The 18832-nt window shown below is 31.1% G+C and overlaps 1 protein-coding gene and 1 pseudogene across 1 annotated transcript; one reads left to right on the forward strand and one right to left on the reverse strand.

The window, feature by feature from the left end:
- The first annotated feature begins 3542 nt into the window (after positions 1 to 3542).
- On the forward strand, positions 3543 to 4675 carry LOC133293026 (transcription factor IBH1-like 1). The gene is made up of 2 exons (XM_061491542.1): positions 3543 to 3678; positions 3798 to 4675. Exon 2 carries the CDS (start codon positions 3799 to 3801, stop codon positions 4384 to 4386), a length of 588 nt encoding a protein of 195 aa, XP_061347526.1. The 5' UTR covers positions 3543 to 3678; position 3798; the 3' UTR covers positions 4387 to 4675.
- An 8367-nt stretch (positions 4676 to 13042) lies between these two features.
- Positions 13043 to 17154, reverse strand: LOC133293046 (ERAD-associated E3 ubiquitin-protein ligase DOA10-like; annotated as a pseudogene).
- Between the last annotated feature and the right edge of the window lie 1678 nt (positions 17155 to 18832).

Consider the following 18832-nt stretch of genomic DNA (forward strand, 5'->3'; position numbering starts at 1 on the left):
TCCTTCACATATCTCTTTCTTCAATCTATTTCTTTCTTTGACTATGTCAACCTTAAAAATAAAATAAAAAAATAGTTATCCCCTTCCAAATTAATAATAACAAAGTAAACCACTGGAAATATTCCTTTCCCCCCTCAGTTTTTTATTTCATTCTTTGAAATATAGGTAAGCACGTCCCATATTCTTCTAACGGTGATTTCTTAATGGATGATATTGATAGACACACACACACACACACACACACATATATATATATATATATATATATATATATGTTAGTGTTAGTTTAAAGATATTATTAATTGATAGAACGAGCAAATTAAAGTTGGACAACATGGGAAAGCGGTAGGTAATCAAATTTTAGTTATGTTGTTTCTTTCTAAGTGAAGATTATTGTGGGAAAAAAAAAAGTGGGGAAAAAGATAGGTAACAACTAGCTAGCAACTAGCAAGGGAGATTTGATTCGGGGAAGATAAAAATAGAGGCGAGAGATATAAAGAGAGAGAAAAAAGAAAGAGAAGGAGAGAATAGAAAGAAGAGGTAGCACACTTTTAAAAGGCCCATGTGGAGAGCATGTGGGGATCGCATTGTGCTCTTTTTCTGTAAGGCAATGCCAAATCCGAAGTGCCCGGGAATTAGAATTCCCGTGGGACCCGACGGACTCGTATAAGCAAGTTTTCCGGATCCTGCCAATTTTCTTTTCTTTTCCTCTTCTGTTCCTCCTAAGCACGACCCCAACTTTACCCTCTCTCCATCCTCTATCTATATTATTTATATTCATACATGCACACATGCATATGATTTGGTTACTTAATGCCAATAACTATGCTCTGTATACTGAATTTAAGTATACATATATGCGGTTGCATTTATATTTATTAGTCTCAACCAACCTGTTTATATCTATCAAATTTTAATACAATCACATATGCTTTCGTTTTTAGTTCATATGCATATAATTAGTATCACTACTCTATATGGTTATGTATGTATTTTATAATTCTTTTTTTTTTTTTTACTTTAAAGAAAAAGAAAGTTAATTGATGTAGACTTTCGTAGGCTCACTCATAAATAGAATGCTGGGCACCTTGACTGTCAACCTATAAAAGCATATTTATCACTTTCTAACCCCAACATTCTAGAAACATAGCAAATCAAATTACTGTGGCGGAAAGCTTAATTACCTTTCCCCTCGGTTGCTAGATTTATAACATAATAATTAATAAAAATAACGGCACATGAGATCTTTTTTAATTATGATTTGAGAACATGCCACATGCATACGAATTGTATGGTAGCCAAACACTAGTATACATGTCAACCAATCCCAAATGAAAAATGCGCATTGCATGCCAACTCCTAAGGCCGTGCTGTTGCTCTTTATTGCTATCTATCAAATCAATGAAGAGTCATCAATTTTCTTTTTCCTAATTGCCAGGGTACCGATGAAATGATATATCTTGGAACTATTAACGTTATTACAAACAGTATACAAACTTTCGAAAAATGACTGTACACTGTTCCTATCAAACAAGCTACATTAATTGTATAATGACGGTCCCATGTATTTATGCATGCGATGGTTGGGACTTAAGGAAATAAAGCAAATATTTTACTTTCTCGATTACTTGCGAAATGAGTAAGTAGAATAAATATTTCAAAAATTTTACCATTCAAATGAGTTTTATTTTGAAACACGCACTAATTTTGAGCATATCATTTAATTTACTCTATCAACATTTTAAGTGATAGAAATATATAATATAAAGTTATTCACTGTTTTTATCTAATAATTTAAACTTTTAGAAGAATTGATTGTTTGATATGGTATTAAAGACTGACATCAAGTGATATAATGTTCGATTATTGCCATTCTCATTCTTCTAATAAAAATTATAAAATTTCAACACTAAGTAAGTGTGCTCGAGTATGGTCTATCCTTTTAAGTCCCAAGAATTATTATGTAAGGAAATATGTTAAAAATATAATATAAAATTATTTATTCGTCTTTACCTATAAAGTACATAACACATGAGACAATTTGAGAAATACAAAACACGCACATAACCTTTAATCCAGATTATCGGACACATCCTTAATTTCGTAAAAAAATGTTTGTAAAATAAATTGCATGCTTTCATAACATTCAACTTTTCCCTTATTATAGCATCTTATGTAAGGAAATATGTTAAAATCTTTTTTTATATATAATTTAAGGGTTCGCTTTTTCTACAGTCAATGTAGATAACTTATCTACATTGAGCCCAAAACGACGTCGTTTTGGGACAGAAATTAAGATATTTTTGTAATTATAATTTATTTCAAGGTTATAATAGTATTTTTCATTTTATTTTTTTAATTTTTCAACTCAAAACGACGTCATTTTGGAAGCGAATGTAGATAACTTATCTACATTCATTTTAGAAACATTAAAGCCATAATTTAATATATATAACACATCATGATTATAGCATCTTTATATATATATATATATATATATATATATATATATATATACACACACACACGTTTCTCCTATTAGAGAATATAGCTATATCTCTTGCAATTCTAAAATGACGTCGTTTTAGGGTTTAAGATCGAGAATAAATGATATTTTAGTAAAATTTATAATACAAGAGGAAAATAAATTATACTCTTTATTTTTAATCCTAAAACAATATCATTTTGGGATTACGGGAGATAGAGTTTTCTATTGTACTGATAGGAGAAAAACTTTTCGTATATATATTTATTTTCGTGAGAACATCTGAGATATATATTTACCTCATCGATTATGATTATAATGCATCAAGAAATTCTTCCACAATCCAAGTATCCAAATTGAATTGTCATAGAACGTAATGATATCATGAAAAATAAAGTTGATATTTTGTGAATATATTACAAAAATAAAATTTTAAAATATAACGATGTAAATCTTGCATTGATTATATATTTTAATATGTAGAACACGTCATGATTAAAGCGTGTTATATTCACTTCATTAATTAATAAACTAAGAAAGTATTCCACAATCTAATAATATAAGTATCCAAATTGAATTTTCATAGAACTTATTATACCATGAGAAATAGAGTTCATATATATATTTTGGAGATATTAAAAACATAACGTACATGTTAAAAATGTAACCATGTAAATCAAGTCTGCAAAATACAAATACATCCCAGTTCATAACATGGTACTACAATCTTGCTCTCACGGAGTTCCCCCTCGCGGGCCATGGGCACATTGTTTCGAAGTGAGTCGTATTTAGTGAGTTTTGTTTGTATTCAAAACAAAGATACTGATGTTAGGTTTGCATTACACTAAGGTCACCTTTATTCTTCTTTACCACCAATCTAAATACATTGTTTTTCTTCATAATATAAAATTATTCTCTATGGTTTGGGTAGTGGGCCAGGGACTCCATGTGCCAGCATGTGCTGTGTCTTTCTCTCAAAGGCCCACCACTCTCTCTCACCTCTTTCTAGCACATAAATTCGTTATCCTGCACATTCTTCCTCTTCTCATACATCTCTTCTCTCTTTCTCTCCATCTCAGATCCTCATCATACATATACAACACTTTAGCTTAATTGGATCTGTAACACTTAACCACCATAATTTTTCTTTCTCCATCTTCTACTCTGTTTATAACAAGAAGAATTTGAGAAAGGTATGCCTTAATTTATTTATTTATTTTATTTTTTTCTAATTACATAATTCAGTTTCCTCGAGCTAGAAAGCCCTAGCTAGCATATATATCATTTTTTAACCTTTTTTTTTTTTTAACAGAATGCGAAATCTTAGCTCAGTCAAGCGAGAATTCCTCCGGAAATGGATAACGGGACTAGGAAAATATAGCTCTCAGAAGAAGAACATGAGCTTGTTGGAGAGAAAGAAAGCCATAAAGCTGTGTGCAGATTTAGCCATGGCTTCAACTAGAGACGAAACCACGCGCTGGAGCCGTGTCCTTATAGACAATGCTTCCAGAGACGACAGCAATAAGGTCTTCACTGAACACATGTTAGGTTCAACACAGCACCGCCAGAAGGTAAGGGAAAACTTCACGAATTCGTTGACGACGTCGACGTCGTCGTCACAGGTTTACAACAGCAGAATAAGGATAAGAAGTAGAAAGATCGTGAGAAGAAGCCGTACAGTACAGAGAACAAAAGAAAGGGTGACGGCGAGTTTTATTGCCAAGAGGTTGTTACAGAAGAGAACACGAAGACTCAAGAGTCTCTTACCAGGTGGTGAATTCATGGATGATGTGTCTTTGCTTGAAGAAACCCTAGATTATATACAATCCCTCCGAGCTCAAGTTGAAGTTATGGGATGTACTCTTGTCACTGCCTCCAAGCTCATCAAAATTCCATCGTAAATATTTCTATATAGATTATTATAATTAAATCCATAGCGATTATTAATTAGCTTCTTTATTATATTATATTTTTATTTTTGAAAATATTCCCCACTTCACACTTTCTCTTTGCAAGCTAGAAGTGATCGAGAAAAAGAAGCGCTTCCATATATACAATAAGGCAATGTACAGAGGAAAACATATATGTAAGTCAATCAAATTATGTTTTTACTTCCATCATGATGCTTGGAAGATATATATATTGATTAGCTTCACATATATGTATATATGTGTGCGTGTTTATCTTTGATTCGTCGAACTTTCTTTTTCTTTCATTGTGGATTTCATGAGTCGGTATGGATCATCATACCAAAGTGAGGAAATTGATAATACATGTCAACAAAATTGATGTAAACATGAAATCCAACAAGGTTGCTAATTAATATAGATACACTGTGCGGATTGTTTATATATGTTTAATTAACAAATTAAATCGTTACTCTTACTCATATATATACAAGCAATGATCAGGGGAAGAGAGAAAGAGAGGCAACTCTATATTACAAGTAAATCAATGTCATTTTCGATGTGGAGTATTCATTATTCAGGCTATGATGTTTTCTCTATAGCTGGTTTTAGTGAAGAAACATGATGAAGATTTTGCATTCTTGAGGCTTATAGGAAATGATTGTGTTAACATGCACATTTAACTAATGCAAGACCAAATTGAATTGAACACCCCTTTCCTGTAACATTATGACAAGGACGAGGTAGCTAAAGATGTGATTTTTTTGTTTACTCTCATATAGATATATGTTCGAAAACCAAGTAGCGGAGAGCCACCACAATTTTTTTCCCCTTGAACATATAAGGATGAGATTAGGAGAAAGAGTGGATGAAAGAGCATAACTTCTATTACGCATGGTCGAGAACTTCGTCTTTCACATTTCATTGTATACAAGCTATACTATATTAATGAAATATATATTATTTGTAATGCATGTAAAACAACTCGATGAAGAATTTTAGAATAAAATGAAGTTTGTGAACTTTTTTTTTTTATGTACACCCATAAGTCTTTTCCCGGAATGTCCTCTTAGATAAGGAACATCGGATGAGTTAAGCAACTCGGAGAAACCCTCTCCACTCCTTTTTGAAGTGAATCAGGAAGTCTGTCGTTCACATTTGATTTCATTAGACTCTGTCATTTTTTTATTTTTATTTTTAAATATTCCAATCAATTCATCATTTCGCAATTAGTTTGATTCAAGACGGATTCCGAGATTAAAGTTTTAAACTCCTCCCAAAGACAGAATTGAAAATGATCGAACACATATTCTCACATCCATATGCTCAGTTCCCTGGCGCCAATTCAGTTACTATTATTAGACTATGCCATTGATTAGCTATGAAAATGCCATTACACAAGACAAGTTAATGGGTAACCATGAAAATGTGTTGTTACGATAATGAGCTTTTGGATTTCTATACATGAGAAGTATATACAGTCCTAATAACATAGTTTGAAATTTGTAACAATTGAAGTTAAGTGAGATATTTATAATTATGGGAAATAATTATCTCATGTCGCATGAGATAATTATCTCATGCAACAGAGGCAAAATAGTGGGATTCACTATTTTTTATTTTTTTGAAAAAGTAGTGGACCCCACAATTTTATCTCTGTTGCATGAGATAATTATCTCATGCAACATGAGATTAATAGATCCCTTAAATTATATGTATACATTATGGGTTTAATGTCTCTCATATTGTAGGAGATAAAATTATCTCTTACACATATAAAAATATACGAGATCTATATTTTCTTTTTCTCTCTATTCTCTTTAATTACATGATTCTACATGAATCCCACATACTTTTATATGTGTGTAGAAGATAATTTTATGTCCTACACATAAGAAACATTAAACTCATACATTATATATCAACAAATTAAATGTTAAATAAGTCACATTCTAATAGAAAAAACAAAATTCAAATCATAGATAAGACAATCAATTATTGATAGTGCGTCATGTAATTGGGATACTGCTTTAGGGGTTAGTGTCCTATTTTTATTTTTATTTTAAAAAAACTACAAATTATGTATTTAATGTTGGAAATTCACAATCACACAAATCTCAAATGAAAAGAGAAAGAGAGAGAAAGAGAATAGACACCGTGATTTATCCTAGTTTACTCAAATTAGGCTACGTTCAGCTTGTCTGTACTATATTCACCTCACTGTCACTCGTTACAAGTCACTCGGTTTACAAAGAGAATATAAATAAGATTAGAAAAAAATCCTAACAGCTGTTATTCGTGAACTCAAGCCCAAACTACTAACAAAAGGAAAATTTACAATAAATTAGAGACTCACAATAGTACCTAACCTCTATGGGCTTGGGGGTGCTGCCCACCTAGGATCTCAATTGCCTTTCTACTGACCCCGACAATAAAAACTCTCGTCAACATGTGAAGTATGAACCGTACCCAACATTTAATGTATGGATTAGGCAGTTGAGACTTTCCTAATTAGAGTTTGGGTGGACGCCAATGCTTCGGTTCAAAAAAGGATTGAAGTGTTTATTTATTTTAGAAAAGGATAATAATGGTGATTTAGCTTTCGTAATAATAATATTAGTGAAGTTGATCGCTGAAAATAATATATGAACTAAAGTTGTTGGAGCAGGTTAAAATTAGTTAGGTAATGGCGTAATGCCTTAAATCAATCTATCGCCAAAAATAAAAAATAAACAAACAAATATGTATTTCCATAAAAAGTTGGACAAGTATACTGTCAATTCTTTTCAATAATCCATACATATATATATATATATATTAAATAATGGAGAATGACTATAAAAAAATAAGGAAAATATTTATCTTTTTAAAGAATATAACTTTATGTCATTTTATATCTTAAGTGTTTATTTCCGTCAATTAAATGATTATAATTTATTGAGAGTTTTTAATTAATTAGTAAATTTGACCCAATAAATTATAATCGTTGATTGACAAAATTCAACGGTGAAAATATAAAACAACACAAAATTATATCCGAACAAACATTTTTCCTATAAATAATTACATCTTGCAAAAATGAATTATCCTCACCCCCGCAACTGAAATATCCCTTCCATCTACATTTTAACTAAATTGTCCATATTTTTTATTAAAATATTTTAACAAAATTTATTGTAGTTGCTAGATCTTTACGATATTTATTTATTTTATTATAAATTATATGAATTAGTAAGTATTCGTATGTTATATGAATATTTTTAAGCATAAACAAAATATATAAAATGTGTTAGAAAGAAAAGATTTAAAAAATACTTAAAATTATAAGATAAATATATATAATTATTAAACATGTAAAATGAAAGATTTTTTTAAAAAAAATATAAAGAAAAAATATATAATTAATTATAAAAAAATTAAAAAATTAGAATAACGTGTTTTATTTTTAAAAAGACTAAATTGAATAGTTCAACCACACTTTAAAAAAACATATTTTAATATAGGGTTTATCATCTATCATTTAACATGACCACAAAAAATTTCCTACACACACAACATTTTGTGGGGCCCGCAGCAAAAAAAAAAAAATTTTGGCACGCAAAACAAATTTCTATAACATAACACAATCACTTTTCCTACGACATAACTCTTATAAAATCCTTTAATATAATGGAAAAATAGTCAATTTTGATAAGATATATACCAAATATTAAAGACGAAAGAAAGATTGTGATTTTTATCTGTAAGGATAGAAGGGGGTCTGTTGTCTCCAATCACGTGATAGGATCAACTGGCCAAACCTCTTGATCTGACCCCTTCTCTCTAGTCTCTAGCTAGCTAATACTCTGTTGCTTGACAGCTATTTATGCTCCATTAGTATTAAATAATAATGATAAATTATTATTGCCATCCTTATTTGATTCATATATGATTATTTGTTTTTTTTATACTAACAAAAAAAAATATCATAAATTTCATATTACGAATCAATCTTTTCATGTGACATAATTTTATGCAAGATAGTTTTAATCATGTATAAACAAATACATGGCATTAAAAATGATAATTAAAATATTACAAATAGAAAAATTGAAAAATTAATGAAAATTAATTTATTTGCAAACATTAAAATTATATCACATCAGCTGATCAAGTTAATTAAGAAATGAAAGGATGATTCCTATTTCGTCTTTCGTGTGCTGTCTCCCTCTATCTGGTCTATACTCTATAGTGTCCAAAGAACCATGTGATTTGTAAGGATAGGCTTCATAACACTACTGCAAGCCTATTTGCGTAGCCCACAATGTCCACGATGTGACAATTCTGGCCTAAAGTTCGGGGACTGACTCTTTAAAGTGTGACACTGTGAGTTGAATAGCCCAATTTGTAGCCCAAAAGACGTACTCTTTTAGCTACGTGATTCAATGTCAGGGTCCCCTACCATCATTCTTTACTAAAATCGAAATTTACAACGAAATGATCTTTAAGGTAGTGTTTGATTGGGGAGAAGTTAAAATTTTGCACGCAAAGTGCATGTGGAAATTTGATGAAACCACGTTTGGGTGAAGCTTTTCGGTAGATTTGTCCATCAATTAGCTTTGCCTTGCAATTCAGGAAGACAAGTAAAAAATGGGTTTTGACACTGTTGAGGAAGCCGTCTAAACAGGTGGAATTAGTGTGAAAAATCGGATAAATGAAAAAAGTGATGAAAGATATGACACATATACCTCTCTTCTTATGCCGATGCTTGGCAACTGCAACCACAAATCAGACCACACAAATCTCATCAAACAATTCACAACACATAGGCAACAACTTCACGATCGAATTTATAACTCAAAACAGTTCAGAAACAAAATAGTAAACATTCAGGAGGAAGGATATTCTTACTACCAAAATTTTCTACTACTAACTTACTACCTATCTAATCACCATTGAATCAAAGAGAGAGAATGCTAAAAAGTTTTTGAAAAAAGAGAAAATGTTGATCCAATGGTGATTTGATAGGTAGTGAGTTGGTAGTAGAAGATTTTAGTAGTAAGAATATCTCTCCTCAACATTCAGATCTATGCAAACTCAAAAACATGAAAGTAAAGTAGCGCAGTAAACTTCGTTAAGCTATCAAGCGAAACCATGACGGAACACTCGATTTGGAAAATCAGAATCGAGCAAAGCATAACTGTAAATTAATGGCTTTTTGACCCTTATAACCCTTTAGTATAATTAATTACCAAACTGACCTTCGTTATAAACTATTTCGAAAATTTAACCTCCCAAAAAACATAACACCAATCTGCCCATGTTTGACCGTTGACCACCAAGTCTACCCGGGTACACCCCTCCCTATCCGGGTATTTTTTGAAATTTTTTGCCTACCTGGATAGGGAGGGATGTACCCGAGTATATTTCTTAACATCTGGAAAATTGTTTGAATTATTTACCTGGGTAGGAAGAGGTGTACCCGGGTAAATTCTTGACATGAGATGAATCCATGTTGAATAGGAAAAAGAAAGCTTGGTGTAAGTTCCACTATTTTTGCAGTATGCCCTATTTGTAGTTTGAAAGAGTAATTAAGAATACATTCTAATTTTTCTTGATGGAAGCATATTATGATCATGTGGTAGTCCTTAAAGCCCAAATTATCTTCTAAAGCCAAGTGATGACGCCCTGCGGGCAATCCTTTTCCGGAATCATGTAGGCTCTGAGAAAGATTCGTAAATAAAATTACATTTGAATAATACTTTAGTTTCATAGAATGATCTGATCAGAAAATACACTTGCTGTCATTGCATGATAAGACATGAAATGTTACTCGATTTACTACCCTGATAACTGATTACTATTTTTCAGTTCCTGTAAAGCTCCAGTTGGTGTCTAGTCTACTGTGTGGCTTGATGAACTAAATTTAAGTTTTGCAGGGAAATGAACTTCATAATCAAGGAAGTTTCAATGATGCTTTACAGAAGTATATGCTTGTAAGTGCACTTTTTGTGACTTCTTGACTGTCTTCCCCACACCTTTTTATCTTGTTTATCCCTATTTTGGAGACTTTAAGGAAATTATCAGTTTTTTGGTCTGTTTTCATTTTTTTATATTCTAGGCAAAGGAAAACATAAAAGATATTCCATCTTCTCAAAGTAGGAAACTTCTTTTGGCATGCTCACTTAACTTGATGTCATGTTACTTGAAGACAAGGAAGTATGATGAATGCATAAATGAAGGTTCTGAGGTATTCGTGATTGCTTTTCTTTTGCCATTTCAACTTGATGTTAATTGTTAATTTTAATAGCCAAATGCTATATTTAAGTAGTGGTATTTTGGGGGAAAAATTCTGCTGAGAAGATTAAAAAGAACACTACATTGTAATTGTAATATTTAAGAAATTAGTTACTCCCAGTTGTGCTGCTTATGTAACAATATGAATATTGCCCTAGATTTACCCTGGTACACCCCTTCCTACCCGGGTAAATAATTCAAGCAATTTCCCAGATGTCAAGAAATATACCCGGGTACACCCCTCCCTACCCGGGTAGGCAAAAATTTTCAAAAAATACCCGGGTAGGGAGGGGTGTACCCGGGTAGGCTTGGTGATCAACGGTCAAACAGGGGCAGATTGGTGTTATGTTTTTGGAGGAGGTTAAATTTTCGAAATAGTTTATAAGGAAGGTCAATTTGGTAATTAATTATACCTAAAGGGTTATAAGGGTCAAAAAGTCGTAAATTAATAGTTATTACGAAATCAAGTGTACTTGATGCTGTTGAGTAGGGAAGTAGAGTTGCGAATTGAGCTAAGGAAACAGAGAAGAAAAAAAGGAGTGAAGGAGAACTCACAGTGAGGGCTTCTCTCATGGCGATCGGAGCGTTGGCCGCCGCCCTAATTTTATAAAAACTTGAGATATTTAACCCATATATAATTCTGAAAATGCATAATTTTATAAAAAAGTTAATTTCGTCTTTTGCATTATTTTTCCCATCACAATTTTATTTTCAACCAAACACACATCAGGATATTTAACCCAATTTTCCTAGTAATATTTTACGCTAACAAACAACTTTTTTAAAACTTTCCTACCAAACTAACTTTCCAACGTCTTTCCTAGTAAAGACAACTACCCACTTTAAAAAAAATTCTCCCCAACCAAACACTACCTAAGTCTTAACCATAAATGGATAATGAAATGATATATATATATATATATATATATATAATAAGAGAAAAAAATTTCTCATTCTACATGAGAAAATTTTCTCATGTTACACTCACAATTAAAGATGGGATCCATTTTGATTTTTGTGTTTTTCCACTTTTTTGTGGATCCCAGTCATATATTGTCTGTGTGACATAAGAAAATATTCTCATGTAAAATGAGAAAATTAATCCCCCTATAATAATACAAGTGTTATTAATTTCATGTCAAATAAGACAAGTTATCTCATGTCATAGAGACAAATATATAGACCGCAATTAGAGGTGTTAATAGATCGAGCTTTGATCTTAAAAGACTAAGCTTATATTTAAATGTGTCAGTATGGCCTAGCCAGTTACATGTTATGAATATAATTATCAGCATGTGAACTGACTTATTTACAAAAAATAAAATTCTGGTTAAACATGTTAAAAAAAAGAAGACAACAAAAAATTATTCAAACAAAATATACGATCAACAACATTAATAATTTCACAAAATTCATAAATTCAATGTATATTTACGCAACATAATATAGAACAAAATTATTCATAAAGTCTGTTTAACCAATAAAATGGGGTGAAATGATTTGAGGAGAGGGTGATGGCTATTATGAATAATATAAAATATAAAAAAATTTAGTATATTAGGCCAGTCTGAGAGACTTTAAAGCTGGACTTTTGAATTGGAAATCAGATGTCTTTTTATTAAACGAACTTTTATACAAGTCCAAATCTTGTTCCAACAACTAATTTAACATATATAAGCTCGGGCTTTCATGAGACGGATAAAAGACCCCTGAAAGGCTCCTAATTCGTTTACCACCCTTAGCCGAAATGTTTCTAAAAAAAGAAAAGAAGAAGTTCAAGGGACTCACCTTTTTATTTGTGCAGAAAATGAAATTTGTCTTATTTAATATAAGAAAATATTTTCCCTATATTCGATATCTTATTTATTTGAAGGATTACGCCAGAGAACCGGGTTTACGGTCTACACAAACTTATTTAATATACAAGTCTGGTAATGTTTTATAAAAGCTTGTTTTGTTTAAATGTCTATTAGCATGACATAGTGTTCAACACAACAAAATAAATAAAGAGTAAATACCCCTTTTCGTCCCTGGAAATTTTCACGAGGCACATTTTAGTCCCGAACAATAAAAAATGCTCATTTTAGTCCCTAATATTTGAAAAAAAAGGGCCACGTTTATCCTTTCAATAGTTGGCATCTGACAGTTCAACTAACGGAGTACACGTGGACCATTACTTTGCTGAGTCACCGTTAATTATGCCAGCATGGAAGTAATACGGCGTCGTTTTGAACATGCCTTATGTCTTCTTGGAGTTTTGGGCAACTGACCCTATCATCGAATGCCCTAATTGGTCACTGAGAAATTTATCGAGGCCCTATTTGATCCTTATTTTAGTCTCCAATATATTGCAAATTAAATGTCATAAATTACTCTACAAGCATTGTTTCTGGAACCATAAAATGCATTAACAATATTCAAAAAGAAAACAAATGATGCTTCATGCAGATTGTAAGAGTATAATTATGTGCTTTAACAATGTCAAAGGCTCATGAGTAAATAAAATCAGAGTTACTACCCATGTTGACAGCAACAAAGACATATTTCACAAGACTGAGCCAAATCATTGCAAACTCTTCCATCATAACAGGTAATGAAGCACCCAGACAGGCCAAGCAACACAAAAAATAACAGAGTTCCTACATTTTACAATACCGAAATGAAATCAACAACAAAACCAGTATCATCTTATGTATGGATAAAGAAAACTGTCTGTTTTACCATAAAAAAAAAAGAAAAGAAAACTGTGCACTGAAGTTATAAAAAAAAAATAGAAAATACTTGGTATAAGCATTTTGTTGATTACTGCTCAAGTTCATAGTAGTTTACCACATATGTAGTAAAAGCTCAGCTCACTATCAAAACTCCAAACAAGACGAAGCAAATACCGGTGGTAACCATATACTAGATAAACCAAATAAGCCAGTGAAGCAATGACATGCAGACAAACAGAATAAGGTGTTGCCACGTAGAATCAGAATGTCTATGTGCAATTCATAAATTACAAATGGATAAGCTTTTACTTAGCTAGGAGAATGGAAACAATTAACTTACAAGCTGTACAACCAAGAATATAAACAAAATGTCTCTGGTGACAAAAAACCAAAATTTCAAGGTACGCTATTTCCTATGAGCACCATGAAAACGCAAATGATATGGAGCCTTGCAGGTAGTGCAGTGAGCAAATGCAAATCCTTCCTGCAGAATATTTAGTAATATAGATTTATTTATTAGGTCAACCACTGTAGAGAGTACTTTTCAGCACGAAGAAATATTAGCAATAAAATTTGGGAAGCAAGTGCTTGTATATTATACATCCACAGATTGTTGGCGGTATGCTTGTAACTATACAATATGTATGGGTGATTTTCTATCAACAATTATCCACTCACACTTTATTCTCTAAGGGGCACCCTGAACTTTAGAGATCTTTTTCCTAGGGGAAATTAGCTCATATGATCTACAACTCTATGCTTCTATTTATCATTAGGTAAAGGAAAAATTCATTAAAAAATAAGTATATGGACACAGTAAATATCATTAAAAAAGTTTCAGTATACCCATTAAATTCAAATGAATACATATCTTATAGAATTCCAAGGACAAGCACACTCAAGACAACTAACAAGCCAAATATCAAATATGTGTACACGGCAGGAGATCCCAAAAGTGATTTTGCAAAGCAAAGGAAATATGCATTACAAGCCATAAGGAGTAAACTAAACTTATGAACATAAACCACCTAAAATAAATCAAGTAAACACATAAAACCTTTTTATCATTGACAGTGGGAGAAACAGAGAGAGGACAGGAAAATAAGAAGGGGAAGCATCAACACCATTCCTCTGTAACTCTGTGTTCGGAATCTTTAGACTCCTACCCATTAATTTACGGGGTCACCGATAATGGAGCATGCACATTGCTTAATTGATCAGCAGAACAAAAAGTATAAGGACCACCAAAAACAGCCTCAGTCAGGGTTACAAATAAAGTTACAAGTTGCCACCCTTAACTAGCAATCATATCCATCACATATTAATCACATAGTTATTACACAATGCTCGCTGAACATGGAATATTTCTTGATATGGCCTATAGTATAACACAATGTTGAAATTCAAAAACTTCAAACGGAGACAGCATCCTTACCCTAACTGCTTGCCAATTTCCAAACACTCTCGATGTACATATTTTGATGTACCTTTACACTTGCAAGGAGCTGTGAAATCTCTACCTGAGGGGAATAAAAAATAAATAAATAAATAAATTTTGGTGGTAATAAATTTCACATTCCCACCAGGAAACTCCACATTATCATCAAAATCATTATCCTTAGCTTGAGGCTACGAGCATTAGGAACATGAATCTTCTATGTTAATTGACTTATCAATGAATGAAGTTGATTGATAGATTACAAAGTTCTAGAAGCATTGAGGTTCCACTAAGTTGCTATCATACATTTAAAATAGAGCCATTGGATTGCTGCAATGGTGGTTTTAAAGGTTTGTGGTTGGTGGTTTGCTGCAATATGTCTTGCAATCTGTGTTCATGTCCATTTTTTTAGTGTTAAGGACCAAATAGGGCCTCGATAAATTTGCCAGGGACCAGTTAGGGCCTTCGATGATAGGGTCAGCTGTCCAAAACTCCAAGAAGACATAAGGCATGTTCAAAACGACGTCGTATTACTTCCACGCTGGCATACTTAATGGTGACTCAGCAAAGTAACGGTCCACGTGTGCTCCGTTTGTTGGACCGTCAAATGCCAACTAACGGAAGGACAAACGTGGCTCTTTTTTTCAAATATTAGGGACTAAAATGAGTCTTTTTTATTGTTCGGGACTAAAATGTGCCTCGTGAAAATTATCAGGGACGAAAAGAGCTATTTGCTCATAAATAAATTATGGGTTTTATTCATGTCATGTAACACTAAAACCACATTATCTCCTGTTCTCACATCGATAAGTGGGCTACCCTTTTTTTTCTTTCTTTTTTTCCTCTCACCTGGTGGGTCCCGCTTTTGTATGAGTGTGTAGGAATAAGATTTTGTTTTCCTGTTACTTGATACTAAGAAACCCCATAAATTATTTATTTACTTGACGCTAGTTTGTGTTGAGAAACTTCTTGGTCAAAATTGTTACTAGTGGGATGTTTAGCTACTGATTATTTTTTAAAAATATTTTCTTTTTTATGATAAATTTTCTTAGAAAGTAAAGAAAAAAGAGCTTATTTTGAAAGAATTTTTTTTTACAGCTTCTTGAAATAGTAAAAAAATAGATTTTAAAAAAAAATTAAATCATTTATGTGCTAATTAAACACTCGAGTACTTAAATTGATTTTTTGAAACCAACAGCAAACCTTTTGAAACTAATTTTTGTTAATATATTCACCTATTAATCGATTATCAAATTAATTCATTTTGAGTGCTATTGAATTTATTACAAATAATAGCTCCCTAAATTTTTTTCTATTTTCATGGCTCGAATTTAAAATTATTAGCTATTCAGAGGCTTTAATAATGTAAGTTTATAAATAAATTTTTAAGTTAGGTTAATTTTTAAAAAATATTAACTCAGTTCTAAAAAAAATAGATGTCAAATAATATGTTAAATTCAAGTTTTATATTTTAAAAACAACCCGGCCGGGTTATTTATGGTAAAATTTAATGTGGCCTGACATTTTTTGTACTTATCTTGTCTTATATTTACTCTTATATTTCCTTTTTTTATAATAATTAGAATCTAATCATTACTTATTTGTTTAACTTGTTAGAGTATTAAAATATCGCCCTCAAGTTGACACACAAGTCTTACAAACTAATTGAGTTGGAAGCAAGTTACTCTTTTTTCTTTCTTTTACAAGGTAAATACGATAGACCATCAAGACTAAGCTTCATCCTCTAAACATAACTGCCAACCCGAAAAGATGAAGGGTACCCTACGATAAGTACACTCAATTGGGCTGAAGCTTAACCAAATTAATAAACTTCGAACGTGCTTGGATTTTTTTTTTCTAAACTAATAATTATTTTTAAGTTAAAAATAAAAATAAAAACTTAAAAAAAGCTGATAAAAGCTTAAAAGAAAAAGCTCATTATAAGATCTTTTTGACTTCATTAAAAAAAAAAACTCTTTTTATTACAAGAGCATTTGTAAAATTCTGTTTGGTTTAATTTCTACTTATAAGAACAAGAAAAATTAAAAATAAGAAGATCCAAACATTTCATCCCCCTCCCTCTACAATAAGTGCACTATTTTTCTTATTTTTTTTTTTGTGAACTCAGTATTTTTCTTATTTACCTTAATCATACACAGATAAAAAAAGGATTAATATTTCTAATGTGGTATGTGATAATTAAAACATATTAAGATTAATAAAACGTAAAACGTACGTGGGGTTTATGTGAAAAGAAGAGAGAAAAAAAGAAAATATGGAGCCCATATACTAAACCGGTCGACACGTATTTTGGTGACCTGATAATGCCGTCATCGGTTCGAACTTGAGTTATATGTTAAATTGTGTAAAATATAAACATTTTGCAAATAATGAAATTCGAACTTGAGTCCCTTTGTCTGGGTATTGAAAGACTTACCATTGGACCACTTTTATTTGTTTGAGATAATGTTCATAATTTAATATTTATTATATATTATTTTGAAATTCGGTTGAACCAGTAGCGGATCCAAAAAATTTTATTTATGTGTGCATATTTAGTCCAAATATTTAGTGGAGGGAGTTTGGGGGCAGTCCCTCAAAAAAAAAATATTATACAAAATTTTAAAAGAATTAAAAAATAAAAGAATATAAACAAAAAGAGATTTATATCCCTCACGTTACATGAACCAAATTTTTTGTCATGTTAAGAAAAAGACAAGACCAATTAATTGAATAATGTGTCATCTCATTTTCTTTAATATTATATAACTTGTCTTTTTCTTAATATAACAAAAAAATTTGTTTATATAATATAAGGGATATAATCCTAAAAAATAAAATAAAATTCGACTTAACATAAAAAAATAATAATCAACTTAATGATATAAAATCACTAAAACATAAGCAGTAAATAAGATGTGTTTCTTTTTTAGTACCTGTGCTTGTATTTCTAGCAATGCAGTCACTAAAATTGCTCCTTGAGTGACATTACTAATTAATTAAAATATGAGAAAAGTGTGTATCATTTTAAAGGATATAAAGTTGTGTCATTTTAAGTGAGAGAAAAAGATAAATCATGGAAGAAAAAATGAGTGAAAAAAGTTTTAAAAATGTGGATCTCATCTTTTTATTAGAGTGAAAAGATATGAGGTGTGTCATTTAAAATGACACACATTTTTCTCTTAAAATATATATCTCTTCTTTATTAAAAAATTATTTCACCAAATTTATGTGTGCACTTGTACACGTTTGCAACCAAATACGTCCACCAATGGGTTGAACCACCGCTAAAAATAACACCCTTCTGCATCCCTAAACCTACTTTTTTTTCCCAAACAATTATGAAATAAATTTGATCACAATATAATTTTATAATATTTATTTTGGTAATGAATTTTATAATACTTTAACTAAAGCATAAAGGTGGAGTGCTTAAAATATATCAACTGTTAAAATATGTTAACAAAGTGAACATATTTTTGGAAATCGGCTTCCATCAATTTTTATATATATTCCTAAAAAATATGGAATTTAAAGTAGAAAGTACTTAACGTGATAAATAACGTTAAAAATTACAATATTACTATAAAAAACGCCTCAACTGGTGGAATTCTCTGGATTTTTATTTAAATATTATAATTTCCAACTTTGATTCCCATGTATAGTTCCTAGCAGTGTTATTAAACCCGATCCGGATATCAACTCGTTCGGGATACTGAGTCACTGGGTTACTGGTCGAACCGGTGGGTCATTGGTCGGACCGGTTGACCTGGATATATATAAATATATAAATATGAACATATAAATTCAATTATATTCTCCATATCTAAAATGAATTAAACAAGATTCACTAAATATGCTAAAAAACATGAAGCATAAATAAATAATAATGCACGTTATTACTATGTCAATTTAAATTGCAACTCATAAACTCCATAAACATACTTCTCAATAAACATTGAACTCATATTTTTCAATTCAACTACATTAAAATGACATACGTCACATTCTC

This window comes from Gastrolobium bilobum, unplaced genomic scaffold, assembly GCF_033153095.1.
Source record: "Gastrolobium bilobum isolate Gb01-03AN ecotype WA unplaced genomic scaffold, APGP_CSIRO_Gbil_v1 utg3588, whole genome shotgun sequence".
Taxonomy (NCBI): Eukaryota; Viridiplantae; Streptophyta; class Magnoliopsida; order Fabales; family Fabaceae; genus Gastrolobium; species Gastrolobium bilobum.

Coding starts and splice junctions, on each gene's coding strand:
- LOC133293026 (XM_061491542.1), top strand. CDS start 3,799: ATGCGAAATCTTAGCTCAGTCAAGCGAGAATTCCTCCGGAAATGGATA.